The sequence below is a fragment of the Acinonyx jubatus genome, chromosome E2 (assembly GCF_027475565.1).
Source record: "Acinonyx jubatus isolate Ajub_Pintada_27869175 chromosome E2, VMU_Ajub_asm_v1.0, whole genome shotgun sequence".
Taxonomy (NCBI): domain Eukaryota; kingdom Metazoa; phylum Chordata; class Mammalia; order Carnivora; family Felidae; genus Acinonyx; species Acinonyx jubatus.
Genome location: NC_069396.1, coordinates 46,388,942 through 46,416,401, shown reverse-complemented (window position 1 = coordinate 46,416,401; position 27,460 = coordinate 46,388,942). Strand labels below are relative to the sequence as shown.

The 27,460-nt window shown below is 52.2% G+C and overlaps 3 protein-coding genes across 3 annotated transcripts; 2 read left to right on the top strand and 1 right to left on the bottom strand.

Annotated features, from left to right (window-relative positions):
* The first annotated feature begins 5,943 nt into the window (after positions 1-5,943).
* Positions 5,944-6,948, top strand: LOC106988318 (interferon lambda-3-like). The gene is made up of 5 exons (XM_027044627.2): positions 5,944-5,980; positions 6,207-6,334; positions 6,459-6,618; positions 6,700-6,755; positions 6,841-6,948. Exons 1-5 carry the CDS (start codon positions 5,944-5,946, stop codon positions 6,946-6,948), a joined length of 489 nt encoding a protein of 162 aa, XP_026900428.2.
* A 13,828-nt stretch (positions 6,949-20,776) lies between these two features.
* Positions 20,777-22,170, top strand: SYCN (syncollin). Its single transcript, XM_027044920.2, has 2 exons — positions 20,777-21,197; positions 22,007-22,170. Exons 1-2 carry the CDS (start codon positions 20,803-20,805, stop codon positions 22,014-22,016), a joined length of 405 nt encoding a protein of 134 aa, XP_026900721.1. The 5' UTR covers positions 20,777-20,802; the 3' UTR covers positions 22,017-22,170.
* An 854-nt stretch (positions 22,171-23,024) lies between these two features.
* NCCRP1 (NCCRP1, F-box associated domain containing) lies at positions 23,025-26,270 on the bottom strand. Its single transcript, XM_027044857.2, has 6 exons — positions 25,919-26,270; positions 25,237-25,299; positions 25,101-25,152; positions 24,422-24,517; positions 23,692-23,830; positions 23,025-23,559 (listed from the first exon to the last, which is right to left on the bottom strand). The coding sequence occupies exons 1-6, from the start codon at positions 26,184-26,186 to the stop codon at positions 23,419-23,421; spliced, it is 759 nt and encodes a 252-aa protein (XP_026900658.1). The 5' UTR covers positions 26,187-26,270; the 3' UTR covers positions 23,025-23,418.
* Between the last annotated feature and the right edge of the window lie 1,190 nt (positions 26,271-27,460).

Here is a 27,460-nt window from a genome sequence, read left to right as displayed (position 1 = left end):
AGCCATATAACAGCAATAGATGACATGGAAGCTTGGGCCACTTGTTCATGAAGCAGACTTGTCCTCTGGCCCTGCCTGTGTCTCATCTTAGATCTTAGATCTTACAATGAATGGCTGCTTAGATCACCTGGCCTTATGATTTGGTGGGTCAGACAGCTCATAATTGGTCACTTGATGTCTCGAGACATTGAACTTCCTGTCCACTGTGGCCCAGCAGCACGCCAGGCACTGCTTTATGAATGGAGTGTACTTTGTTGTAGATGCCCTGACCTTGCTCCAGAACCCTAGTGGGCTCCATTGTGATTTTCCCATTGAGGTTTTGTGTAAATGCCACAAGTGGTCTTTTCTTACCACAGATACCTCAAGTTCCATAGGATCTGTTGGATCATATGCTTCAAGTGACAGAGAGGACTCACATCACAGTCTGGACCTGCTACAGAGTGCTTTTCTTCTCTGCACCCCACTCGAAGCTGACGCTGTTTCACATTTATGGCTTGGAGCATTATTCCCATATGCTGTCTGCTGAGTCCAAACATGCCTAACTGGCATTGGGCCTTTTTCTTAGCAGGAAGAGGTGTGAGTTGCAATAGTTTATTTTGAAGTGGGCATCCTGACATACTCTGTGCCACTGGACCCCTAAAGACTTGACTCATGGAGCAGGTGCCCGGACCTTTGAAGAGTTTCCCTCCCACCCCCGGGAGGATATCTTCCACATACTTGTCACTTCTCCCTCTTACAATCTGATTAGCATGTCGCTGTCAAAGAGTGGGCCAACATGACGTTCCGTGTCCAGATGGTCTAGGTCCTTGCAGTTAATGTTATGGCAGAGGACAGGATGGGCTAACATATCCCTGGGGCCAGATTAAGTATGCATCTTGGCCATCCTGAGTAAATGCGACCGGCTTCTGATTCTCCTTTCCATAAGGGACAGAAAGACTGCATTTGTCAGGGCAATGGCCACATATCACACCGTGAGGCTGTGTTCATTCTCGCTGGCAAAGATACCCTGTCCAGCACAGCAGCTGCAGTTTGGGCTACTGCCTGATTGAATGTGCACATCCACTGTCATCCATGATGATCCAGACGGGCTTCAAAGGGAGCAGGCAAGTGAACTAAATGAGGGTATGATGGGATCACCACTCTTGCCTTCTTCGTGTCTGAGGGCACTGATCTCTGCCATGCCCTCGGGGGGTGTGATGATTGTTTCTTAGTTATGATGATCAGGATGGGAAGGGGCCAGCTGCAGATATTTCTATTATAAGAAGCCCTTCCCCATTGTAACAGCTCTGTGAGGGAGACCTGGGTCGGGATGCCATGTATCACCTGCCTCCATATGCCCCCCACTCGAACGGAAGGGCCAGAATGGCATCGATATTCATTCAGATTCTGTGTTCCACGATCATCAAAAGGTCTGAGTTGTCACCTGTAACCAGTGCTCTGTTAACCAAGGTAACGGCCATGGGTAGTGGCTTCCCGTAAATGTTTACCGACTGGTTCTCAGAGAAGAAAAGCTCTAATTTGTAGCATTTTCCAGTTTCGATGGTGTAAATACAGAGGCTGCCAACATGGTATCGCTGAGCACGGAGTTTGGAAGACATGTCCGGCAGGACGTCATGATCTAGTATTTCTACGTAGAAATAATAGACATAATATTTTACTTGCCTGGGGCTCTCATAACAGAGCACCACGAACCGAGTGACTTAAAAATGGCAGAAGTGTGTGGTCTCACAGTTCTGAAGGTTGGAAGTCCAAAGTCAGGGTGTCAGCAGGGCCATTCAGGTTTTCGTCTGCAAACCTGTGCAGGAGAATTTCCTCATCTTTTCCAGCTGCCGGCATTTGCCAACAATCCTTGGCATTCCTGGGGTGCGTCACTGCCATCTCGGCCTCCATTGTCACATGGACGCCTTCTTCCTCTGTGTCTCTTCTCCCTTTTTTTATAAGCACACCATTTGTATTGGATTAGGGCCAAACCTAATGACCTCATCTTAAAAAAATTTTTAGTGTATATTTATGAGAGACAGACCATGAGCAGGGGAGGGGCAGAGAGAGAGACACAGAATCCGAAGCAGGCTCCAGGTCCCAAGCTGTCAGTACAGAGCCCGATGCGGGGCTCAAACCCACGAAGCTTGGGATCAGGACCCGGGCCGAAGTCAGACGCTCAACCGACTGAGTCACCCAGGGACCCCTGGGCAGAAGGCTTTTTGGGGAGGGCTCTTGAGAGGTGCACCTGTAAGAATATGAGGAAGGCAGGATTGTGGGGGGCAAGGCAGTTCCACAAGACGTTAGCCCATCCTACAGAGAGCTCTGCAGCTGAAATGGCCCCTCAGACTTGTCCCAAATTGAAGCCAGGGACTCAGGCTTTGGTATCTCTATGTCAGCCAACCATTGGCCACGCCCAGTTCCCTGGGAGGGGGACTAATTTTGAGGCAAGGCAGTTCCCTGGAGCTGACAGCTCTCCCCTCTGGGGGGGGGGGGGTGCAGCCGGGAGCCATCAGCAGCTACCCGCTCGGGCCTGAGCCTCCTGGTCTTGAAGAAGGGATGTGGGCGGAGCCTCACCAGGCCTCACCAGGCACAACACAGCCCAAGCTTCAGGGCCTTGCCTTTGTCTGGCCCTTCCCAGTCTGGGGTGGGGCCTTCTCCGCAGGTTCACAAGGTCACACGTTTGTGTAAAATAAGCAAAATAAAACCTTTTCCCCTGGTGGCTCAGTTGATTAAGCATCCGACTCTTGATTTCAGTTCAGGTCAGGGGCTCAGGGTTTGTGAGTTCAAGCCCCACGTTGGGCTCTGCGCTGACAGCACGGAGCCTGCTTGGGATTCTCTGTTTCCCTCTCTCTCTGTCCCTCCCCCTTTCACTCTCTCTCAAAAATAAAGAAACATTAAAAAATATTTTCCCTTTCTGTTTCCTTTTTTTTTTAATTGAGATAAAATTGATGTATAGCATTATATTAACTTCAGGTGTCCAACTTAATGATTCGATATTTGTATACATTATGAAATGATCACCTCAATTCATCCCCATATATACTTATAACTTTCTCTCTTGAGATGAGAACTTTTAAGACTTACTCTCTTAGCAATGTTCAAAGATTCAATACAGTATTATTAGCTACAATCACTGTAAATCACACCCTCAATAGCTGTTTATTTTATAACTGGAAGTTTGTGCCTTTAAAAAAATTTTTTTAATGTTTCTTTATTTTTGAGAGAGAGACAGACAGAGCACGAGTGGGGATGGGGCAGAGAGAGAGGGAGACACGGAATCTGAAGCAGGCTCCAGGCTCCATGCTGACAGCACAGCGCCCCACTCAGGGCTCAAACTCGCAAACCGCGAGATCGTGACCTGAGCCGAAGCCGGACGCTCGACTGACTGAGCCACCCAGGCACCCCGGAAGTTTGTACCTTTTGAACACCTTCACCCATCTTGGCCACCTTCATCCCCCTCACCGCCTCTGGCAACCATCAGTCTGTTCTCTGTGTCTATGAGTTTTTTGTTTTTTGTTTGTATATAGAAGCTAGATATAGATACAGATATAGATGATATAGATATAGATATAGATATAGATATAGATATAGATATAGATATAGATACAGATACAGATATACATGGCTTCTATATATAAGTGAGATCATATGGGGTTTGCTTTTCTCCGACTTGTTTCACTAAGTTCAATGCCCTCAAACTCCATCCATGTTATCACAAATGGCAAGATTTCCTTCGTTTTTGTAGCTGAATGATACTCCCTTGTTATATACAGTCCACACCTTCTTTATCCATTCATCCATTGATGGACACTTAAGTTGTTTCCATGTCTTGGTTATTGCAAATGATGCTGCAGTAAATACAGCGGTGTGTATATCTTTTGAGTTAGTGTCTTCTTATCCTTGGGGTAAATACCCAAAGCGCAGTTAGTGGCTCATATGGTAGTTCTATTTTTAATTTTTTGAGGACACCCCCCCATACTGTTTTCCCTAGTGGCTGCATCCATTCGGTTTTTCAAAAGGAGCCCCTGAATGGTGTAAGCTTCAAGCCCCACTTAATCCTGGATATGCCCCCACGAGTGAGAACAACTCTAGACAATTCATACTAAAGAGTTTGCATAAAGGGTGAGCTACTGTAACAAAGAGACTCTCAAAACCAGTGGATGAGAAAACCCCACGGAAGTATAATTCTCTTCCACCCTACAGCCCTGAGGGCCGTGGTCCAGTTGACAGAACATCTCTACCCAGTTTTCCAGAGACCCAGTTTTTCACTCCCTGCCCCCCTCCATAGGCTCCATGCCCAGGGGGCTTGAACTCATGACCCTGAGATCAAGACTTGAGCTGAGATCAAGAATCAGATGCTCGGGACACCTGGGTGGCTCAGCCGGTTAAGCAACCGACTCAGCTCAGGTCATGATCCCACAGCTTGTAAGTTCGAGGCCCGCATCGGGCTCTGTGCTGGCGGTGCAGAGCGTCCTGGGATTCTGTCTCTTTCTTTGCCCGTCCCCTGCTTGCTTTCTCTCTCTCGAGATAAACAAATAAACTCAAAAAAAAAAAAAAAAAAAAGAGTCGGATGCTTAACCAACTGAGCCACTCAGGCAGAGGGCAGGCATTCGTAAACGTTTTCACACATGGGACCTCATGACAGCCTTGTAAAGCTTCTCGAAATAAAGGAAAAGACACAGGACAAAGAAATCCAATTTTTATTGTAATGCGGCCATCAAAATATTTTTTAAACCCGTGATATAGTAATTTATGTGCTTCTTCGCTAATGCATTAAATAGAAAGCCACTCATGGCAGCTTTAATAGCTACTTGAACTTGAAAGTAGGGATGAGCATAAATAATATTGCAAGATGCCTGCTGGAAAATAACATAATAAGAAAACATCTGTGATTTCTTTTGGTGATAAAGTCACAAGCTCTGCCAACACTTGTAGTCTGTTGTCTCCATTCGCAACAGACGAGCGGTGGACTGAATAGTGGCCCCCACAGGTGTTTCCAGTCCCTGGAACCTGTGACTATTTTTAATTTAGCTTATTTTATTTTTAATTTTTTTTAACATTTATCTATTTTTGAGAGACAGAGCATGAGCGGGGGAGGGGCAGAGAGCGAGGGAGACACAGAATCCGAAGCAGCCTCCAGGCTCTGAGCTGTCAGCACAGAGCCCGACCCAGGACTCGAACCCACGAACTGTGAGATCATGACCTGAGCGGAAGTCAGGCGCTCAACCGACTGAACCACCCAGGCGCCCCCCCCCCTTTTTTTATTTTAGAGAGAGAGAGAGAGCAGGAGCAAAGAAGAGGGTCAGAGGGAGAGAGAGAGAGAGAGAGAGAGAGAGAGAGAGAGAGAGAATCCTAAGCAGGCTCTGCGTTGAGCCTCGATCCCACACTTAACCCCCTGAGCCACCCAGGCGCCCCATGAATACATTCTTGAATCAATGATCGGCTGAATGACTGAACAAAGAAATAAAGGAATGAGTTCCTTTATTCCACAATGGGTTGGGTCCTTTGACGTCCTCAGCCGCACCTGAAGTCCTTAGCAGACGCTCATTCCCATCTCATATTGGTATCACGTGAAGGGGGGCCCAAGAGAAGCTTTCCTCTTCTGTCTCTGCCTTACTGACTCTTTCCCCTGCGTGGCTCCCTGGGTCATCCCTCTGCTGCAAGCAGCCTCCCTCCAGAAGCCTCCAGCCCCTTCGTGGAGATGCTTTCTGGGTATCCCCTCCCTGTCTCCTGTCCACGTTTGGGCAGCCTGCAGAGATGAGCTCCCCACCCCACCCGGACACCTGTAACCCCTGACTGTGGGGCTGAGGCCGCCCCAGCCCTGAGGAGTGTCCAGCTCAGGAGATCACTTTCCCGTGTCTGTTTCCTCTCCCCAGGCTCCCCTGGCCCCGCCCTGCCCCCCAGCTTCCCCAGCCTGGGGCTTCCCCTGGCTCCCCAGACAACCTCGGGCTGTGTTCTGCCATGTCAGCCCAGACGGCCCATCTGTCCGGGCCACATGGTGCGACATGGAGCTGAGGCAAGAATGAGCTCCCAGGAGGACGTGGAAATTTAGGCACTGTCATCGTCATCAGGGACAGAGCTGCAGCTGGCACCCGGAAGGGGAGACTGAGGCCCCAGGGCAACAGATCCCAGGGCAGCATCCTCCTCCTCCTCTTGGTGAAAGAGGCTCAGGAGCCGGGAATGCAGCCAGGTGCGGGGCCCTAGAGGGAGGACACCATTGTGAGTGTCCCTTTCATTGCTCCTGCCGGGGTCCACCTCTGCCTCTGCTCTCCAGAAAGAGTCAGTCGCCCCACAGGCCTGGACCTGCCACCCCTGCCTCTTCCCCAAGACCCGGGAGCTGCGACAGCTGCAGGTGAGGGGACAGTCAGGCCCACCCCTGCCCTCACCTGTCCCCTTGCCCTTCTCCTTCTCACCGCCCCTCTCTCTTCACCCTCCCAACCTGTCCTCTCTCACTTGCCTCTGTCTCCTGTCCCCAGGTGTGGGAGCGCCCCGTGGCCTTGGAGGCTGAGCTGGCCCTGACGCTGAAGGTCCTGGGGACCGTGGCTGACGCGTCCCAGGGGGACATCCTGGACCAGCCCCTTCACATGCTGCGCCACATCCATTCCGAGCTCCGGGCCTGTGTGAGCACTCAGGGCACCCAGGCCGTGTCTGTGCTCTGACCACCTGAACGTCCGCTTCTGTTCTGGGCCCTGCCTCACATGTCACCCTCCTCTGCCCCAGCAGGCCCCCAGACCCAAGGCCACCTCCACCACTGGCGTTCCCGGCTCCACAAGGCCTGAAGAAGGTGAGTGACCAGGGAGTGACTGGTATCTGGGGACAGCTGGGAGCCCAGATGATAGTCACTGACCCATCCCTTCCTCCCCACTGAAGTCCCTCAGCTACCTGGAGGCCTCTGTCATGTTCAACCTCTTCTACCTCCTCATCCGGGACCTGAAAGGTGTCACTAGTGAAGACTCTTGTGTCTGATCACTGAGACCCACCTGTAGCGTGTCCCTTAGATGTTATTGCCACACCAACAATCTCCCCTAGATTATTGCTTCCAGATCCCTATTTGTTTATGAAGCCCCCAAAAGATGTTTATTTCATGCTTTTCATAAAATGTGTGAAAACAAACTATTTGTGACATTGATCCTGTTTGTATGTGACTGCGTAAATGACTGCACGATTGCACAAGTGACTGTGGCCCTCTGAGTGTGTGTGTGGGGAGGGGGCAGCAAAGGAAGGGGGGAGAAGGTGATAGAGTTTATGAAAGAATGAATGAGGAGGGACAGGCTCACTAAGGACGCTTTCAGCTGCAAGTAGCGGAAGATTTCATTGCAAGCTACTTAAACAAGCAGTTGTGATACCAAGTCATAACATGTCTGGATGGAGGCTGTGGCTGTCAGATCAGTGGGACAAGGGCTTTATCATGGACCTAGGGCCTGTATCTGCGTATTTCTAAGGATATGTGTCAATCTTGTGTTTGTGGTTCCTCCCCTAAACCTACTGTGGTTCCCAATCCAGAGTGATAATTGTCATGGTGGAAATCTCTTGGGAGGGATGTCAGAGTTGTCACCAAGAAGTCATTTACGTTACACCGTGGACATCATTCTATGCAGACAGTTGTGTCCTTTGCAAACAGTTTTATTTATTCTTTCCCACCCTTTACACTTTTATTTCCTTTTCTTGCCTTATTGCACTGGACGGAACTGTAGTACTACATTGAATAAGAATGGCCTGAGAAGGCACATTTTCTCTCTTCTACAGGGAAAGCCTTCAGTCTTTCACCATTAAGTGTAATGTTAACTCTTTATCAACTTGTAGATACTCTTTGTAGACACTCTTTATCAACTTGAGGAAATTTTTATCTGTCCCTATTTTTATAAGAGGTGTTTAAAAATTATGAGTGAGTGTTGAAGTTTGGCAAATGTATTTTCTGCATTGATTGATATGATCACATGAGTTTTCTTCTTTAGCCTGTTTTGGTGGATTATACTGATTAGTTTTCAAATACTGACCAGTCTTGCATCCTTGGACGAACCCCATTGGATCATGGTGTATAATTCTTTGATCTATTGCTGAATTCTATGTGCTAATATTTTGTTAAAGAGTTTTGTGTCTATATTCATTACTTTTGTGTGTGTGTGAGATAACAAATTCACCTCACTTTTTAAGCTAGTTGAGGTAGTACTTTCTGTTATTTGTAGCCAAAACATCCTTAATGATACACGTGGAAGTGAAAGGTGAGTTTCCCTCAAAGCTGAAGAGTTCTGGCTGCATGGGATTATTTGTCACCATCATTCCCTGGGACTGCAGTCGGTATGAAGTGTCAAAGTATCCTTGTATTCAGTACCCATGGAGGAGAGTCAGGAAAATGGATAATCTGGGGCTGCAGTCTGGGGAACCAGGCTCTTCTGCCCACTCCCATCTCTGTGACACCCCTCTCTTTAAATCTGTTTCTGGAACGTTTCACTCCATCTCTTTCAAATCTCTTCTTTCTCGTATTCACTACTCCATCACTTCCTCTCTCTTTCCATACAGACTACCTTTCCCTCTACCTTCCAGAAGCTGCAAGGTAGAAATTCCTCATCATCTACACCACTCTCCTACCTTGCTCCTCTATCCCCATGGATGAAGTGTCTTTCTGCCTGACTTGGGCCAGTGCCTGATCCTGGCCCCTCTTAATTCACTCCCCCATAAAATACCCTTCTCTTGTCCTCTATTTTTCAAAACCTTCTTTACAAGTATTTGCCCATCATCAGGCTCACCTTTCTTAGTCCATAGGTTTCTTTCCAACTATTTCTCCATATCTTTTTTCCATTGGCTCCACTACCTACCTACCCCAGTCTCCATAGCCCCTACAGTTGGCTTCTTCCCCAAGAGCTCCACTCAACACCAACAATCTCTTCACAGCTAAATCCTGTGATTGATTCTCTAGTTCTCACCCCAGATGGCCTCCCAGCAGCATAGAACCCATTCTTCATCCATTCCTTCTTGTAACTCTCTCCCATTTTGATATTTGTGATATTATACTTTTCTTATCTTCCTTCAAATTCTGGCTGCTACTTCTCAGTCACATTTTCTGGTTCTCTTTCTTCTTCCTACCTCTTAAATACTAGAGCTTCTCAGAGTCCTGTCCCTTTTCTCGCTTCCCTCTTTATGGTCTCTCTGGACTTATACATTTCTATATACATGATATACATTCATACATACATGAATTCACCAACAACCTTCTTGCTGATTACTCTTGTATCAGTCAACGTAGGCCAGGTTATGCTATCGTAACAAATAATTCTCAAATTTCAGTGGCTAGTAACAACAAATGTTTATTGCTCATTCAATATGACCATCATGGGTAGGCTGAGTCCCAGCTCCTCACTGGGATCCAGGATAAAGGTGTAGCCCTAACTGGGATATTGCTGGTCTTAGAGTAGAGAGATTAGAGTACATGGTGGTCTATGTACTCATTCTTAGAGCATCTGCTCCAAAATGGTACACATACTTTCATTGGACAAAACAAATGACATAACCAAGACTGAGGTCAATAGGGCAGAGATTTGTAATTCCCTCCCAATAAATGGATTCCTCACTTTAAAAAGTAAGAACAGGGGCACCTGGGTGGGTGGCTCAGTCAGTTGAGCATCTGACTCTTGATTTCAGCTCAGGTCATGATCCCAGGGTTGTGGGATCGAGCCCCACATTGGGCTCCATGGTGAACGTGGAGCCTGCTTGGGATTCTCTCTCCCTCCCTCCCTCTGCCCCTCTTCTCTCCTTGTGTGCTCTCTCTCTTTCTCAACAAACAAACAAACAAACAAACAAACAAATGTAAGAACATAATTTGAATGATAAGGCAGTCTAATACATTCTAAAGTCATATCTCCAACTCTAATTTCAAGGACAGGGACAAATTAGCTTTGTTCTTGTGCATAGAAAACAGCTCAAGTTCAGATCCACACTGGACCACCTCATAAGCCAATAGCAACAAAAACTCTAATTCTAAAGGTCCCCTTGCCATCTTCTGAATAATGATCCATAGAAAGGGATTGGCCAGCGGAAACCCCTCTAAGAGCCAGTCTACTGCACCCAGAAGGCAGCGCCACTGGCTGCTCTCCATGGTTCTGAACACCGCTATCTGCCAGAGCAGGGTGGTTTCTTCCATCCCTTGGATCTTGATGAATGCCTGTTAACATCTTCAGCACTTAGAGGTAATGGTGGTGGTGGTGGCTTTTATTTTTGAGAGAGAGCGCGCGAGAGAGTGTGTGCCAGTGGGGGAGGGACGGAGAGACAGAGGGCGGGGCGGGGGGGCAGGGAGAATCTCAAGCAGGCTTCATGTTCAGAGGGGAGCACAACATGGGGCTCGATTCCACAACCATGAGATCATGACCTGAGCTGAAATCAAGAGCCAGATGCTTAACCGACTGTGCCACCCAGGTGTCCCGGTTGTGTTTTAAACGAAATACTGTAACATCACATATAGTTGTAGAACAAAAAGAACCATACCATTGTGTATTAAATGCAAATACGTTTATCAGGGTTTTTTTTTTTTTTTTTTTTTGCTTAAATAATAGAAAACCCCAACTCAAAACAATCAGGAATTTGTAATCTCATATAACCAGAGGTCTAAGGGTAAAATAGGCCAAGAGTTGGCTAATTCAGGAACTCACAGTAATGTTGTCAATAATCCAGATTCTTCCTATCTCTCGGCCTTGCCATTCTCAGCATTTTAGCTTCACCCTTAAGTTGGGCCAACTTATGGTCACCCGGGAGCTACTACAGTTCCAGACATTACATCCTCTTGGCAATATCCAGAGGAAGAAAAGGGACAGCATCCTACCATTCCACAGATTCAGCTCTTCTCCAGCCCACCAATCATCTCCATATTGCTAAACTCAGTGGTTGATTCTCAGTCCAATCCTTCATGATCTATTCATAGTTGTTGATCTAGGTGATCATTCTTTGTTCTGTGAAACATACTCTTCGCTAGTTCCCACTTGCCTGATTTTCCTTCTAGCTCTCTGGTGGCTCCTGCTCAGTCTTATTTTCTGATTATTCTCCTCCTCTCCCACTTATAGACATTGGAATATACCAGGGCTCATCCTCGTCTTTATCTTTCCTCCATCTGTGATGCATTCGTCTATTCTCATGGCTTTAGAACATAACCAGCCTCTACAGTCATGGCTCCTGGGACAGATTGAATTCTTGCTGCAAATTCTCCCCCGCACCCCCAAATCCACATCATTGGCATGGCCTCACTGAAGACAGAGTTTACTTCCCTGCCTCTCGATTTTGGACCAAGTCATGTGGATTTTTAAAGCCAATGATGTATGTCTAAAAGTGATGATGTGTCGTTCTCAAGCTAAGCCAAGCCTCATGGGTTTCCACTTGCCTGGGCTTTGGCCATGGCAATGAGAAGAGCTCCCCTGGCTTGCTGCTGTCCTTCAGGCTGGCCTCGGATCTGAACCAGCCAGACCCACAGCTTGAAGCAGAGCCACCCATCTGAACCTGGCCGGAATCTGCCAGAGATTATCAGAGCCACCCCCGGCTGATCTGCAGATGCTGGGCTCAGTAAGTGGTTATTGTGGTTTTGAGATATTTGTGATTATTTATTACACAGCACAAAGTGACTGATACCACTCCCAAATTTTGATCTTCAGACCTCACCCCTGAACTCCAAGCTTATACATCAAAGTGACTACCGAACAACTTCATTTAGATGTCCAATGGGCTTCTCAAACTTATCATGCCCCAAACGTAACTCCCGCTCTTCTCATGTTAACCCTGTTGTTTCTATAATCTTTCTCAGCCCAGTAAGTGGCAGCTCATCTTTCCAGACCCACAGGCGAAAGACCGTGGAATCATCCCTGGCTCCTCTCTTTTCTGTCATTTCTCACATCTGGTTAGTACACCCAGTTGGCTCTAATTGTAAGTATATGCTGAATCTGACGATTTCTCACTCTCTCCACTGCCCCCTCCTAGTCTTGTCCACCCTCTTCCCCCTGGACCATGGCAGCAGCCTCCTCCCTGGGCTCCCAGTCTATTCCCCAAACACAGCCAGAGGGACCCTGTGAACACCTGAGTCAGGCCAGGACCCCCCTTGCTCTCTCCTGGCTCCATTTTGCTCAGAGTAAAAGACAAAGTCCTCATATAAGGCCTCACATGACCTGCCCCCCTGACCTCCTTGATCTCATCTACTCCTCTCTCTTCCCACCTCTCTTCATTCTGGCCACACGAATTCCTTACCATTTCTTAAATATTCTTTTGCTCTGGCAGTTCCATCTGCCTGGAATGCTCCCCCACCCTCCCCCAGCATTGCCATAGCTCCCTCCTTGCCCTCCTCAAGTCTTTGCTCGAGTGCTTCCTCCTGAGGCTTCCCTGACCACTCATTCAAAATTGTTCCTACTCTGTTCCATGCCCGCTGCTTGATTAACTTTTCTCCGTAGCATGTACACCATGTGGCATTCAATCATTTCATTTATTTTATTTTGCTTATTGCCAGTCTCCCCACGTGGAATGCAATCTCCCCAAGGGCACTGTCTTTTTGTCTCATTAGTAAAGCCAATTACCCACCCCACCCCCCACCCCCAGCCCCTAAATGTGACTGGTATGACATGTCGTTTCTGAGCCAGTGCACACTTTACCTGCTTTCTCCTATGACCAGAGACTGGCAAGGATCCGGGGTATTGTCTGAGTAAGTCGCCAAAGTGACTTGGATGAGCATGTGGTGTGAGCAAGAACCTTTGCAGACGTCAGCCCCTGAGGGTTGCTTGTTCCCGCGGCAAAATGAAACGTGTCTTAACTTACAGGCTCGTCGTCACCAACCCACTGAGTGTCTATGAAGAGTAAATGAGAACATGTATTAGTACCACTTTTATCATTGCTACTGTCACTATTTTTTTTTTTAATTTACTACTACTCCTACTTTGGGGTGTATTGGCACCAGTCAATCGAATTCATCCCTTGCCTTCTGGAAGTCCCCTTGCTCCCCACGATCACTTTTTCAAGACTTGAGGTATAATAGACATAGAATATCATATTAGTTCCAGCCATACAACATAATGATTCGACGTCGGTATGTATGAATAATCACCAACTAAGCCTAGTTAACATCCGTCTCCGTACATTACTACGATGTTTTTTCCTGTGATGAGACTTTTTCAGATCTATCTTAGCAATGTTCAAATATGGGCTGCAGCATTATTAACTGTGGCCATCATGCTGTGGTTACAATCCCGTGACATTTATTTCATAACGAAGACTCAGTGCCTTTGCCCCTTTCCACCCAGTTTTGTCCACATTCTACCTCTGCCCTGCCTCTGGCAGCCACCAATTCTCTATTTCTGTGAGTTCGGTTTTGCTTGTGTGTGTGTGTGTGTTGTTTTCATGCGCCACACATAAGTGAGATCCTACACTATTTGTCTTTTTCTGTCTGACTTATTTCACTCAGCATGATGCTCTCAAGGTCCACCTGGGTTGTCGCAAACGGCAAGATTTCCCTTTTTATTTTTTTTAAATTTTTTTTTAACATTTATTTATTTTTGAGACAGAGAGAGAGAGCATGAACAGGGGAGGGTCAGGGGAAGAGGGAGACATAGAATCTGAAACAGGCTCCAGGCTCTGAGCTGTCAGCACAGAGCCTGACGTGGGGCTCGAACCCACAGACCGCGAGATCATGACCTGAGCCGAAGTCAGACGCTTAACCGACTGAGCCACCCAGGCGCCCCAAGATTTCCCTTTTTCATGGCCAAATAACATCCCATTGTGTACCTATACCACATTTCCCTTATCCTTTCTTCCACTGGTGGTCACTTAGGGTGCTTCCATGACCTGGCTATCGTAGATAGGGCTGCGATGAACATGGGGGCGTAGATACCTTTTTGAATTTGTGTTTTGTTTTCTTCAGGTAAATACCCAGAAGTGGAGCTGCTGGGCCCACAATCACTGTGGTTCCCTGGAAGACGTTAGCCAACACCCAATTCCTCAGGGGATCTCCTGCCCCAGTTAGCTCTCCTAGGGGACATGAGACATTTTAGGGCAGAGTCACCACATTCATTTCCTATGGCTGGTGTAACAAATTGCCACAAGCTTAGTAGTCCGCAACAACAGCATTCACTCTCCGATAGTTCTAGAAGTCAGAAGGTAAGGACGAGACCTCAAAGACTAAAATCAAGGTGTCGGCAGGGTTGATTCCTCAGGGGGGAATTCATTTCATTTTTCAACTTCCGCTGGTGGCCTGCATTCCTGGGCTTCGGGCCCCTTCCTCATCCTCGAAGCACATCGCCCCAATCTCTGCTTCGGCTGTCACACCTTTTCCTCTGTGGTCAAGTCTCCAACTGCCTGCTTACAAAGACATGTGTTTGCGATTGGAGTTCACCCAGATAATCCTGGACAATCTCCCCATCTGAAGATCTGTAACGCATTCACATCTGCGAAGTCTCTTTTTACCAAATAAGGTCACATTCACAGCTTCCAGGATTGGTACCAGAGTATCTCTGGAGGCCGTTCATCAGCCCACCGCAGTCAGCCTTCTCTCTACCACACCCAGGCTGTGGACAGGCTGGATCCCCTTTTCTCTTCTCCTGGATATCTGTCCCCTATCCGCCTCTCGTGCCATCCCTCGACCTGCCTCTTACCCAAGCTTTGTGACAATCCTTCAATGTTTGTTCTTTCTTTAGGAACAGGAAACTTGGTCTGTCAGCAGGCAAATGGCTAACCCGAGTCAAGACTCATCTTCGTGTGGCATCATGTGCTCCCCTGGAGCTAAGTTCAGTGTCATGTGGCACTTCTGGGAAAGACCTAAAGGGTAAGGCATTCACTCTTCCCTCCTTCCCTCCCACTGTCCACCTGTTGTCTGGGATTGTGGGTGTGAAGGATGGAGCGCAAGCAGCCATCTTGGACCATGAAGAGGAACCCATATATTGACGATGGAGCCACAGTATAGAAGGAGGTTGGGTCCTGACACTGGAGCCCCAGACAGCTTGGGCAACTGCCTCTCTTCATACAAGAGAGACTACTCCTCCTTTATAGTAAAACTCAATACTGATCTGCGATAGGCAGAGTAATTGTCCCCCCAAGATGTCCATGCTCTAATCTCTAGTCCCCATGCAAGTGTAATGGTGGTGGTGCCTGGGTGGCTCAGTCGGTTAAGCTACCAACACTTGATTTAGGCTCAGGTGATAAACCCAGGGTCGTGGAATCCAGCGCCGCCTGGGGCTCTGTGCTGAGCATGAAGCCTGCTTAAGATTCTCTCTGAAAAAAAAAAAAAAAAAAAAAAAAAAAGATTCTCTCTCTCTGCCCCTCCCCCTCTCAAAAAAATATACCAATGACGAATATAAGCAATAAAAAGGAAACGTCCCATGCAAGCCTCAAAGCTAAGAAGCTACAACTAACTTTTGTGTCTTAGCCCCACTTCACACACGAAGAAGCTGAAGTCTACAGAGGTTGTTCAACGTGCCCAAGTGCACGGAGCTCGTGAAGGGCAGAGTCGGGATTTGAACCTGGACGCCGGCACGCCCAGGCTGCCTGGTGAATCTCCGTGCTCTGGCGCCACCTCGCGAGGGCTCCCAGCCTCCCCTAACCCGTCCCGAAGCCGCCGAAGCCCCGCCCCGCTTCGGGCTCCGCCCAGGGTTTCACCCGCACCCGCACCCGCACCCGCACCCTCACCCGCACCCGCACCCATGGCTGCAGGGACTCTTGAGCCAAAGCTGTTCCAGCCCCGAGGAGTCTCGGACTTCGCTTCCTCCACAGCCTTCCTCCTGAAATTTCGTTGGAGTTTCTCTTTCTATCTAACCGCTGCCCGGGCGTCCACTTGGCCTTGCCCACCTCCCAAATCCTGCCACGACCTCCTGGTGACAGGTTCCATATTTGGAGCTGCATTCTCGCTACACCTGTCTCGGCTGGGGAGAGACGCTTCTTCAGTGGCCCCCAGCAGCCTGGCGGCACCCGGGAGCTCGCGGGAAATGCAGAGCCTAGATCCTTCACCCAGACCTGTTGGATCGGTTTCTTAAGACCCTCCCCCCTCCCTCCCCAAGCGATTTGCGGCGCAGTGAAGGTTGAGTAGCCTTGACCTAGACCGCAAGGGGGCCATGGGATCCAAGGGAGGCTTGGAAACAAGGAGCCTCACCTGGGGCCGGTGTATCTGAGAATACGGTCTTCAGCCACGTCCTGAAGTTGGATGATGACTGACCTTTTGTCTGTGTTGGAGAAGATTCAAGTTCATGTGAGGCATTAGGTTCCAGGCATGGCCTTATGAGGCTCCCCCTGGGACCCCCAGGACCTGTCCCTTTTTCTATGGCTAACGTGTTTTTTTTTAATCAGGAAAATTCTGTGAAATACGTCTTATAGAAGCTGAAAAACTTGAGGTGTCAATACAGAAAATTCTAGATGTAATAAAGTCAGTGACCTGCGGAGACTTAGACCAAAACCCTACCCAGCGTTTTTCAAACTCCAGGAGGCATCAAATTACCAGGAGGGCATTTAACACTCAGATTGTGGGGCTCCACCCCTAGAGTTTCTGATTCATCCAACTTGGGTGAGGCTGAGAATTTGCACTGACTTCTAACAAGTCCCCGGGGGATGCTGATGCCATTGATCCGGGGACCACACTTCTGAGAATCCCTATTTCCAAACCATAGGATTATGGCTGCTTGGGGGGGGGGGGGGGGGGAAGAGGGTGGTCATATTAGCCCTTAAGAATTATACAGAAATAATCCCACCAGTGACATATCATTGCAGAAGCGTAGTGAGTTCCCCTGATCCAGTGTGAACTTGAGTACCGATCTGAATATTTTCCTGTACTTATGCAACAGACAGCATTTTCATTTCAAGGGTGTGCCACCTATAATATTGTCTGTGTTCAGGCACCACCTTGACTGAGACAAATACTTCCTTTTTCTACTAGTGGCAATTTCACGTGCACACCAATCTCCTTTTTTAGGGTCTTGTGAAAAAATGTGGCATTCAGGTTGTGAGCTCTGAAAAGATTTTTTCCTGATGATACAAATCAAAATATACCAGTGGACATTAAGGGGGAAACTGGCTATTCTTTGCACTGTATTCCCAGAGTCCTTTGCAATGCCCCGTTTCAACTCTCTTCACATTGTGTTCAAATTATTGATCTACTTTCTCAAGGGCTCATGGGTTCCTCAAGGGCAGGGCATTCTTCCATTTTTTTTTTTTGAAAAAAAAAAAAAGGAAAAAAGGAGATGTTTACTTTTCTACTATTTGCCCAGTTTGTGTTAACAAACAGTAAGGAAGTTGTTTCTGGGTGAAGATGGCTGTGGGTGCTCACTCTGGGACATCAGAAATGTGCATGGACTTTTGTGCTTTGGAGATTTCATGGGCTGTAGAGCGGGAGTGGTTGAGGGCTGGGGGCTTGTTGTTGATGGTGGGTGTGCTTCTGTCCGGGGGCGGGGACAGAGTTTCTCCCCGACTGTGTCCAAGCATGTGTCTGCGCTCAGTGCGTGCTGTTCTCTAGAACTCACCAGTGAGTCTCAGTGACCATCAGTGGTGGACTGTGTCACAGCATGTCCCTCCCCTCCCCTCCCCTGCCCGTGTATGTGTCCCCGGATTGGGGATGCCGTGCCCTCGCGCTGGGTCTCTGTGGGTTCTCTCTGATGCTGGCTGTATACTATGGTCCACAGCCAGGGGTCCTGTCGCTGGGTCTGTCTCCCCATCAGGGTATCCTTGCTGTCCCGTGTCGCTAGTGTCTGATGTTCATGGCCCTCTCCAATAGCACTATGCTTTCCTGTCTCCATCCCTGATCCAGGGACCCATGCAGAGCTGGGAGGGTGGGGGCTCTGTGTCCCTGAGGTCAAGGAGGCCGGCTGGGAAGTTAGCGGCTGGAGATTAGATTTCATGGGCTCACAGGAGGAAAGGAGGGAGAAGGATCCAGGTTCTGGTTTGGGGCAGGGCCAGGCCACGATCCAGGGTCTCAAAATCATCATTATAAGACAGTCACAACTGCTCCCGTCTCTGGAGCTTGTTCCCTGTGCTGGGCACTGTACTTTGTGCTTTATATATTTACATTGATAATGTTTTTGTTCAGTATTACAGATTAAGTATTTATATTATATGTATAAATAAAAATTATGTGGATTGTTCCTAATGTTTATGAATAAGATTTAATTATGTCAGTTATAGATTTCTTTATATAGTTGTTTTCTTTTTTTAAATGTTTAGGGGCGCCTGGGTGGCTCAGCCGGTTAAATGTCTGACTTCGGCTGAGGTCATGATCTCACGGTTCGTGGGTTCGAGCCCCACGTCCGCTCTGTGCTGACAGCTCAGAGCCTGGAGCCTGCTTCCCGTTCTGTGTCTCCCTTTCTCTGCCCCTCTCCCGCTCATGCTCTGTCTCTGTCTCTCAAAAATAAATAAACATTTTTTTAACGTTTATTTTTTTTAATGTTTTTTAAATGTTTTTTATTTATTTTTGAGACAGAGAGAGACAGAGCATGAACGGGGGAGGGGCAGAGAGAGAGGGAGACACAGAATCGGAAGCAGGCTCCAGGCTCTGAGCCGTCAGCCCAGAGCCCGACGCGGGGCTCGAACTCACGGACCGCGAGATCGTGACCTGAGCCAAAGTCGGACGCTTAACCGACTGAGCCACCCAGGCACCCCACGTTTATTTTTGAGAGAGTGAGAGAAAGTGAAAGAGAGACAGGGTGCGAGCACACGAGTGGGGGAGGGGCAGAGAGAGAGGGGGAGACACAGAATCCGAAGCAGGCTCCAGGCTCTGAGCTGTCAGCACTGAGCCCGACGCGGGGCTCGAACCCACGAATCACGAGATCATGACCTGAGCTGAACTCTCAACCCACTGAGCCACCCAGGCGCCCCATAGTAAATTTCTATTGTCCTTTTCTATCATCCCATTGAAGGTAGGAGGAAACCAAAGCTCAGAGAGGTGAGTTCACTTGCCCAAGGTCACTCAACAGAGTGACAAGAGTCAAAACTTTGAACCTACTTCCAAGTGTTTCTAGCCTTTGGCTCCTCACCCCTGCATGACCCTGGCCAAAGCGGGGAGACAGCATCTGGGGGCCCCGGGGGTGGGGGCAGGGCGAGCTGGTCGGGGAGAAGAGCAGACTGTCGTTGATGTCGCCTTGTGCTGCTTTGTGTTTATTGAGCTCTTACTGTGTGCCAGGCACCGTGCTCAGGGCTGACGTAGTAACAGTGATGGCAAATGCCCACAGGACACTTGGCAAGGGCCCTACCATTAGTGCTGTCACGGGGACTAACTCACTGACCCCTTATGCCAGCATCCTGAGGTGGATATCATCGTTGTCCCCCTGGGGCCCTGCTCAAAGAGGAGCTGGGATTTGGCCCCAGGCAGCCTGGCTCCGTAGGCCGTTCACTTACCCCCTCCCTCTGTACTTTCTGTCACCCTTTGTAATCTTCATAACAATCATCCATTAAAAATTTTTTCATGTTTATTTATTTTGAGAGAAAGAGGGAGAGAGAGGGAGAGAGAGAATCCAAGCAGGCTCCACACTGTCAGCACAGAGCCCGACAGGGGGCTCAATCTCACCAACTGTGAGATCATGACCTGAGCCGAAATCAAGAGTCAGACACTCAATCGGCCGCCCAGGTGCCCCGGATTATCACCCATTTTACAGATGAGGAAACCAAGGCCAGACTTGGCCTTACCCACAGAGCCACAGACTTGAAACACTGATTGTTGATGGGTTCATCCACTCTTCACTCTGTGCTCGCCTGGCAGGCAGCCAGGAACTCCAAAGTCTCTGAAGGGTCTTGGCCAGGCTCCCAGATGCCCAGCTCCCTGTCCCCCTGTGAGGTCCCAGCCTACCCACCCTTCCTTTGCTGCTCCTTAAGTTTCCCTTCGGCTTGTGTCATTTCTGCTTGCTGATTGGTCACCGCTTACTGTATGTTACAAGAATTGTCTACTTTTTCCCAGGTTAAAAGGTTTTCGTTTAGGCTGTGTTTGTTGCTATACAAAAGGTTTACATGTTATACAGCTCACTAGGTCCTCTGTTTATCTTATAAATTCAAGATTTCCGGTCTTCTTAAGCAAATCTTCTGGCTCCTGGGAAATGGGGAGGAGGTTGTGGCAGCCTCCTGTTCCTCCCTTCTCCCCTTCCAAGGCTTGCCTTTCTTGGGGAGGGGGGTTGTTTGATATCTTCTTGTCCATTTGTAAGCACTCTTTATATATTATAGCTATCATTGATACACTGTCCCAAGTGTTGCGATCTCCCACCCCCCACCCCCACCCCAAACCTTTTTATAGGTTGCCTCGAGGTGGTAAAAACCAAGTGTTGTCCTGATATGTCTAATTCACAGATTCTGGGTTTCCAACCTTGGTTGGGAATCTCTCCTGTTCTGGGGGGAGTGGGATCTTTCTCCTCCTCTCCTCCCCTCCTCTCCCTTCCCTCCAGGGCCTCTCTCTCCTTACCTCCAGCTTTTCCTTTCCCAAGGTCCTGTGTCCTGATAAGGGGACTTGCCCAGCCTGGAAACCCAGCCCCCCACCCCCACCCCGCCCTCCGTTGATCTCTCTTTATTTGGAAGTGGGCGGGGGAGGGGGGGTGGTTTCCAATCCCTGTCGGTTTTCTAGAGCTCTTCGTACCTACACCTATAAGGCTATGCTGCCCTCCTGTTACAAGAGACTCGTCCTCAAGTCCCGTTAATCGACTTTTTAAAAATAACGTTTGCCACGTGAAAGTTACTAGGTTGTATACAAATCTGCCCATCTCGTGTTCATCGGCTGTGGGTTTCCGGCCTCGGTGAGGAAGGCCTCCCCGCGGGGGAGGCGAGGGAGGGCGTCCTTATCTCGCAGCTTCTCCCTTCCCACGGGTCAGGCGCATAAAAGCTCGAGGGGACGCGGCCCGAAGTGTCGCCATGTCCCCGCTGTGCGCCCTGCTGCTGGCCCTGGCCCTGGTGGCCGTCCCCGGCATCCGAGCCGCCTGCCCGCTGCCCGCCGACCTCAAGAGGCCGGACGGGACGCGCACGTGCGCCAAGCTCTACGACAAGAGCGACCCCTACTACGAGAACTGCTGTGGGGGCGCCGAGCTGTCGGTGGAGCCGGGCACCGACCTGCCCTTCCTGCCCGCCGACTGGAACAACGCCGCCTCCTCGCTCGTGGTGGCCCCGCGCTGCGAGATCACCGTGTGGTCCCTGCGCGGCAAGGCCGGCAAGACGCGCAAGTTCTCGGCCGGCGCCTACCCGCGCCTGGAAGAGTTCCGCAAGGGCATCTTCGGAGACTGGTCCAACACCATCGCGTCGCTCTATTGCAGGTGCCCGCCCGCGCCCCGGCCCCGCCTCCGCGTCCAAAGCGCGAACCGCCCCCCTCCCCGCCCCCGGCGCCCCCGACCCACGTGGGGACTCCCTAGAACCAATCCCGGAGGGCCCCCTTCCCCTCCCCGCACCCTCCCCCCAGCAAGGCCATGCCCTTCGGACCCAGCTCTGGGATTCCCGGACTCAGAAGCTGACCCCACCCTCCAGCCCGCCTCCCACCTTCCTGAATCCTCCACCTGCGGATCCGTCCAGAGCCTGGCAGTCCTAGGCCTGGCTTGGGGATGGGGAGCCACCAATCCTCTCACCCTGGAGCCCCCAGAACCGAAGCCAGTCGTCCCACCCCCAGATCATTGGGTCCTGGAGCTCCCAGACCCAACTCTGGGACTCCCAGACTCTAAACTGACCCACTGCAAGACCCCAAACCCAGTTCCAGGAAGCCCCCAGCTACCCTCATGCTCCCCCCATCCACCTAGACCCTCTAGATGGGCCTCCGCCCTGGAAACCAGTCCCAGGAGGCCCTGCTAGGGTTCTGGAGTCCTCCAGACCCAACTTTGGAGGCCCCAGAGCCCACTCTGCACTCTCGCATGCAAGCTCACAGACCCTGGGGCCCTACACCAAGTCAGAGCTCTCTCCACCTGTTGGGTCCCTCCCCCTACAAGAGCGCCAAGAGCTCCCAGGACACCTAGGTCCTGAACTCAGAGCCCAGCCCCAGCCCTCCACCCCATCTCAGGCTTTCGGAAGCCCCCACACCCTGGATCTCTAAGCCCCTGGCATCCCCCGCTGGTGACAATTTTTGACTCTGTTGCAGGTGTTACTGATGCCTTAGAGGTACCTCGTGTCCAACCCCCACAGAGTGCAGAGGCCCCTCACCTGGGGTATGCTGAAGGCCCCAAGTCCCAGGAGGAGAGAACTTTCTTCCTGCCCCCTCCCCACCCTGTCTTCCCTGCAATATAGAGTGTGCTTGTGAAGTTACCCTGTCTGCCATCTACTCGTGCTTGGGGCCCAAGTCCACACTGGGAAGGGCGGTCGGGGCGGGGGTGGGGGTGGGGTCGGGGGAGAGAGCAGGGTGGTGAGGCCTGCATCAGCCTATACTTGGGACAATGCTGTAGGTGGGGACATACTCATAGATTCTGCCATGGATTTAGGTGTGCACAAAGGCACACAGCCACAGGACACGTGTGTGACATGTACTGTTGGCTGACTGTTAAACGTTCAAATGCTTCCCACACTTTTTGGTAGATAGCCCTCCCCTGAATGTCCCCCCCACCCCGCCCCCAGCTGTTCTGGCCTGCCAGGGACCTCCAGATTCCCTCAGGATTCACGAATGGAACAGCAGGAGGCCTCCAAGGACCCTGCCCAGGCTAAGACCGGGGTCTCCTGCATGATCTGGCCAGAGCCCCGGGCTTAGGGGTGGTTAAAGACTTTCAATCTCTTTTTCTCCAACACATGGAAAAAATTTTAGTTCAGATTTGCAGTCTGTCCCGCCACTGTCCCCAGAACGATGGCCCCGGATGGATACCATACCTTGCTGGGTTCGGGGGCTCTGGAGGACTGAGGCGGAGAAATGAGGGTCTTGTGGGAAAAGATACGGGGACGGCTCTAGGGGTTGAGAACTTGGGGGTGTGGAGGGAAGGGGAACAGTCTGAGACTAAGAGATGCCAGAGAAGAGGCAGGTGGGGGCTCCAAGAGGCTGTAAACTGGGGACATGTGGAGAGATCAGCGGTCAAGGGAGGTGCAAAGGGCACAGGGGTTGTGGGGTGCTGGAAAATCACGGTGTGAACTCAGTGACATTGTGAAGAAGCAAACGCCAGGGAAAAGACTCCGCATCCCCGCGCACACGCATTTATTCATCGATCCACAAGGATGCACGAAGCCCCTACTGTCTGTCGAGCACTAACTCAGGAGGAAGTGGCCGCTGCCCTCACGGAGCTCAGAGAGTACGGAAGCAATGCCAACGAGTCAGACGTCCAAGGGTGTGGGAAGATGCCAAGCGGGGAGCCGAGGGCCAGGCAGGAATAAGGGGCCCAGGAGATGGTCAGCAATCAAGGAGAAGCTGAGGGGTCATGAAGGGATTAAGGGAACAGGTGGTGGTGAGCACCAGGGAGGTGTGAAGAGAAGGCCACAGAGCCCAAGGGTCAGGGAGGTGCCAAGGGATCGGGTAAAGTGTCAAGGCTGTGGACAAGTGACACCGGGGGTCAGAACAGGCCCGGAGTCTGCCAGTCACTCCCTGAACTGCACGGACACGGAGGAGTCCGTCACCCTCGTCCGCCGCAGCCCCCCAGGCTCCATCCGGTTCTTGGTCTTGTGCAGGAAGTGGACGAAGCGCACGCCAGGGCCATACTGGCGGAACACGTGGGACACCTGTGGCAGCACCCAGGGTTAGGGGAGAAGTCCTCGTTAGGGACCTGCGATCCCTACCCTACCCTGCCCTCTGCCCTCTCTGAGGTGACAGGAACACGTGTCTGGGGATGGCAGACGGGGACAGAGCCTCACCTGGATCCAGCAGCCGGGGCGGCCTCTCCCGGAGGCCCGGGGGGCCACATGGTGCTGCGCGATGACCGTGCGGCGGTCGGCTGCCAGCAGCCAGACGTGCAGCTCATAGACACACGTGTCCAGCCGGCTGTCCTCGTACCTGGGGGTGGGGTCCAGGCCTTCAGCTGCCACTGCGGCCCCGACGTCCCGGCCCCAACCCCTGGCCCTGATGGCCATTCAGCACACGCTCACTGGCACCCGCTCTGTGCACCCCGGGGCCGGGCAGTGCTGGCCACACAGCAAGATGGCCCCCACCCCGCCCTTGCAGGAGTCACAGTCTGATGGGGGAGGCAGACCTGTCACCAGTGAAACCAAGAATGGTGGGGGCTGGGAGGGGGGAGGTCTGGGGGCACATAATGCATGATGCGTCTGCCCCAGCTCAAGGGTAGTCAGGAAAGGATTCTTGTGTAACCACGCGTGACGGAACCCCAAAGGATAAGAAGGGCTTTATCTCGAGAAGAGGGGGTGCCGAGCATCTCAGAAAGAAGGACCGGCCTCCGGCCTGGCCCATCTCAAAAGCTGGGAGTCTCAGGGCGAAGGGGCTAGTGCAGTGGGCGGGGCTGGGTCCTGCAGCGGGCGAGCGGGTCTTGGTGATGAGCTCAGACCAAAGGGGAGGAAAGGTGAGGTTTCCACATCCAGGAGCCCATCCCATGAGCTGGCGGGGACAGGCTTGCCAGGCAGGGGCACGTACCAGTCCATGACTGTGATGTCTGGCTGCTCATCGTCGAGGAGCTCCTCCCAGAGGCCCTCGGCCATAAGATCCACACACTGCTGCTTCACGGTCCAGCTGCGGGACAGGGCAGTGGGGGGGGGGGGGGGGGCGGTGAGGCCTGGGACGTGCTGGGGTCCTAGCGCCCTCGCAGAGACATCAAGGGCATCCACATAGGGGTGCCGAGCACTCAGTCAGCACCTTGAGGGTTCCTCTATTCCCCTCTGAGGGCCACTCCTTCGGAACCCCATGATGCAGATGAGAAACAGAGGCTCAAGAAGGGAAGTCACTGGCCTTAGGGATCCCAACCCAGGCGCGTGTGACTGAGCCCCTGAGTTACACCGTCTCCCCTAATGTGCAGAAATGAGGCTCGGTTTGATGGAGAATCAATAGTGGCCTGGTGACTCCCTCTCCCGGGGGGGGGGGGGGGAAGTGGAGAAAACAACACTAAGACCTGTTATTTATTGAACATCTACTACATGCGGGTGGGACCTAGCCAGCCAGACCCTCCCTTGTGTTTTGCGAGCATTCTTTTATGCCAAAGCCTGTGCACCGAGCAGGAGACTGAGGCCCAGAGGGGCAAAGTCAGTGTCTCTAGGGCCCGCAGCCAGACCCTGGGGCAGGGAACCAAACGCAGGCCACACGCATCCCGGCCGCTCACCTGAGGTTCTGCTGGAGCTTCTCGGTCCTAATGTACCAGCCGTGGAAGTTGCCTGGCAGGTGGAGGAGCAAAGCGTTAGAACAAGCACATTCTCCAGGACTGTCCCCTCCCCTCGGGCGCAGCCACCAGCACTCACCCAGAGTCTCCAGGGGCTGCTGGGTGGGACCAGTAGGGGGTGCCGGCTCATAAATGTTGATGCCTTGAAATGCACAAGGTGAGTGGAGCCTCAGGCAGGCTGAAATTGCCTCCAGCGCTCCCCCCCACCCCGTCCCACCCCTACCCGCCTCCACCGGACTCCCTCCCCCCCCCCCCCCCCCCGCAGGGCTCCGCTGGAAGGGCAGGAATCTGTGCCAGACCGGACCTGCCTGGCAGCGACGTGTGAGTCAGAGCCTTGCCAGAGCCCTGAGAATGTCCGGGGGGGGGGGGGGGGGGGAAGCGACGGTGCGGTGAAGAGGGAGGGTGGAAGGAGGAGGGCGTCCTGGTGTAACAGACAGAGGGACCGAGAGAGAGAGGCACGTAGAGAAAGAGACAGAAATACAGGCGGAGGGAGGCAGGGAGGGAGAGGTAGAGATACGGGGTAAGACAAACAGACACAAGGGGACATAGCAGGGGCAAATGATACAGACAGAGACAGAGGGCCGTGCAAGGCGGGACGGAGAGAGGCGCCAGGAGACGGAGAGGGGCACAATGACGGGAGAGCCGGGGAAGGATGCAGAGAAAGCGAGAAGGGCAGAGAAGGAGAGACGGAGGGCTGCGAGGGTGCCGCGCGCGGCGGAAGAGGCGGGGCCTCGGGGCCGGGTGCCCTGCGGGTCCCGCACCTTCGGGGTTGGGCGAGCGCAGCAGGTTGCGGTAGAGCGGCCGCCGCAGGAACAGCAGCTTCCAGGTGAGGCGGGGGGGCAGCTCCAGGATCCCGCCGGGCGGCCCCCACTCCTCCAGCAGCAGCTGCCGGGCGTAGGCCTCCGACGGCTGCTCGGGCCGGGGGGACCCGGGGGACTCGGGGGGCGCGGGGGACGGCGGCGACCGCGGCGACGGCGGCGGGGGCGGGGACGGCGGCTCCCGGGGGCTCTCGGGCTGGTCGGTGTCCATCCCGCTGCCGAGCGCGTGTGGGTCGTGCACCTGCTCGGTCTGTGGGCTCCGGGCGACTGTGCCGGGCTCGGCCGCGGGGCTCGGGGTTAACTGGGGGCGGGAGGGGCGGGGCGCTCGGCGGGCATTTAAGAGACGGGTGTGTTGGGGAAGGCCCTCGGTCCCAGGCCCTCCGCCCTCAGACTTAGGAGTCCGGGGCCCCAGTCCCCTGCCCCTTCAGACCCAGGAGCCCGGGCGCCCAGCCCCGCTTCAGTTTCCCAAGCCTCCTGCCTCAGTTTCCCCGGGGCCGGCCGAGGGCCCAGGCATTGGCCCTGGGAGAAGCGTGTGACAAAAGAGCTAATACCAGGGCTCCCCGCCCTCATCAAGACCTGGCATGGCAGGGTTTGGAGGTCAATTGAGGAAGACCCCTCCTGCCCCCACCCCGTTCTCATCCAGAGGGTAGGAGGTGGGGGGAGGTCCTACCTCTGTTGCTTCCTCCTCCCCCCTCACCTGGGCCACACCCTTGGGACCCTGACATTTCCTGTTCTGGAAACCAAGGTGGAGGGCAGAGAGAGACACAGGGGCACCCGGGTGGCTGAGTCAGGTAAGCGCCTTGATTTCAGCTCAGGTCATGATCTCACAGTTTGTGAGTTCGAGCCCCGCTTAGGGCTCTGTGCTGATGGTGCGGAGTCTGCTTGGGATTCTCCCTTTCTCCCTATCTGCCCTGCACGCACTCTCTCTCTTTCTCTCTCTCTCTCTCAAAATAAATAAACTTGAGAGAGGGACAGAGAGAGAGAGAGAGAGAGAGAGAAAATGGGGGGGAGGGGGGGCAGAGAGAGAGGAAGACACAGAATCTGAAGCAGGCTTCAGGCTCTGAGTTGTCAGCACAGAGCCTGATGCGGGGCTCGAACTCACGGACCGCGAGATCACGACCTGAGCTGAAGTCTGATGCTTAACTGACTGAGCCCCCCAGGTGTCCCAATAAACTTTTTTTTTTTAGAAAGAGAGAGATGCAGAGGGACAGATGTGAAGGCACGAGATGGGGGACCTCAGGGAAGCCCTGAGAGAGCAGCAGAGAGGGGAGCAGCAACCCCACCTGGGTTTGGGGGGGCCTGTACCCCTTCCCGGGACAGGGGCAGGGGTTACGGACTGCCAACCCCTCTTTCCTCAGAAGTCCTGGGGATTTTGGAGCGAGGGGTAGGGCGATGGTGGGGGCAAGAGGTCGGGGTACGGAGGAAGTGGGGTGCCGGAGGAACCTGTAGGGCCGGATGCCCGCGGCCACATCCTCCGGGGTCCCG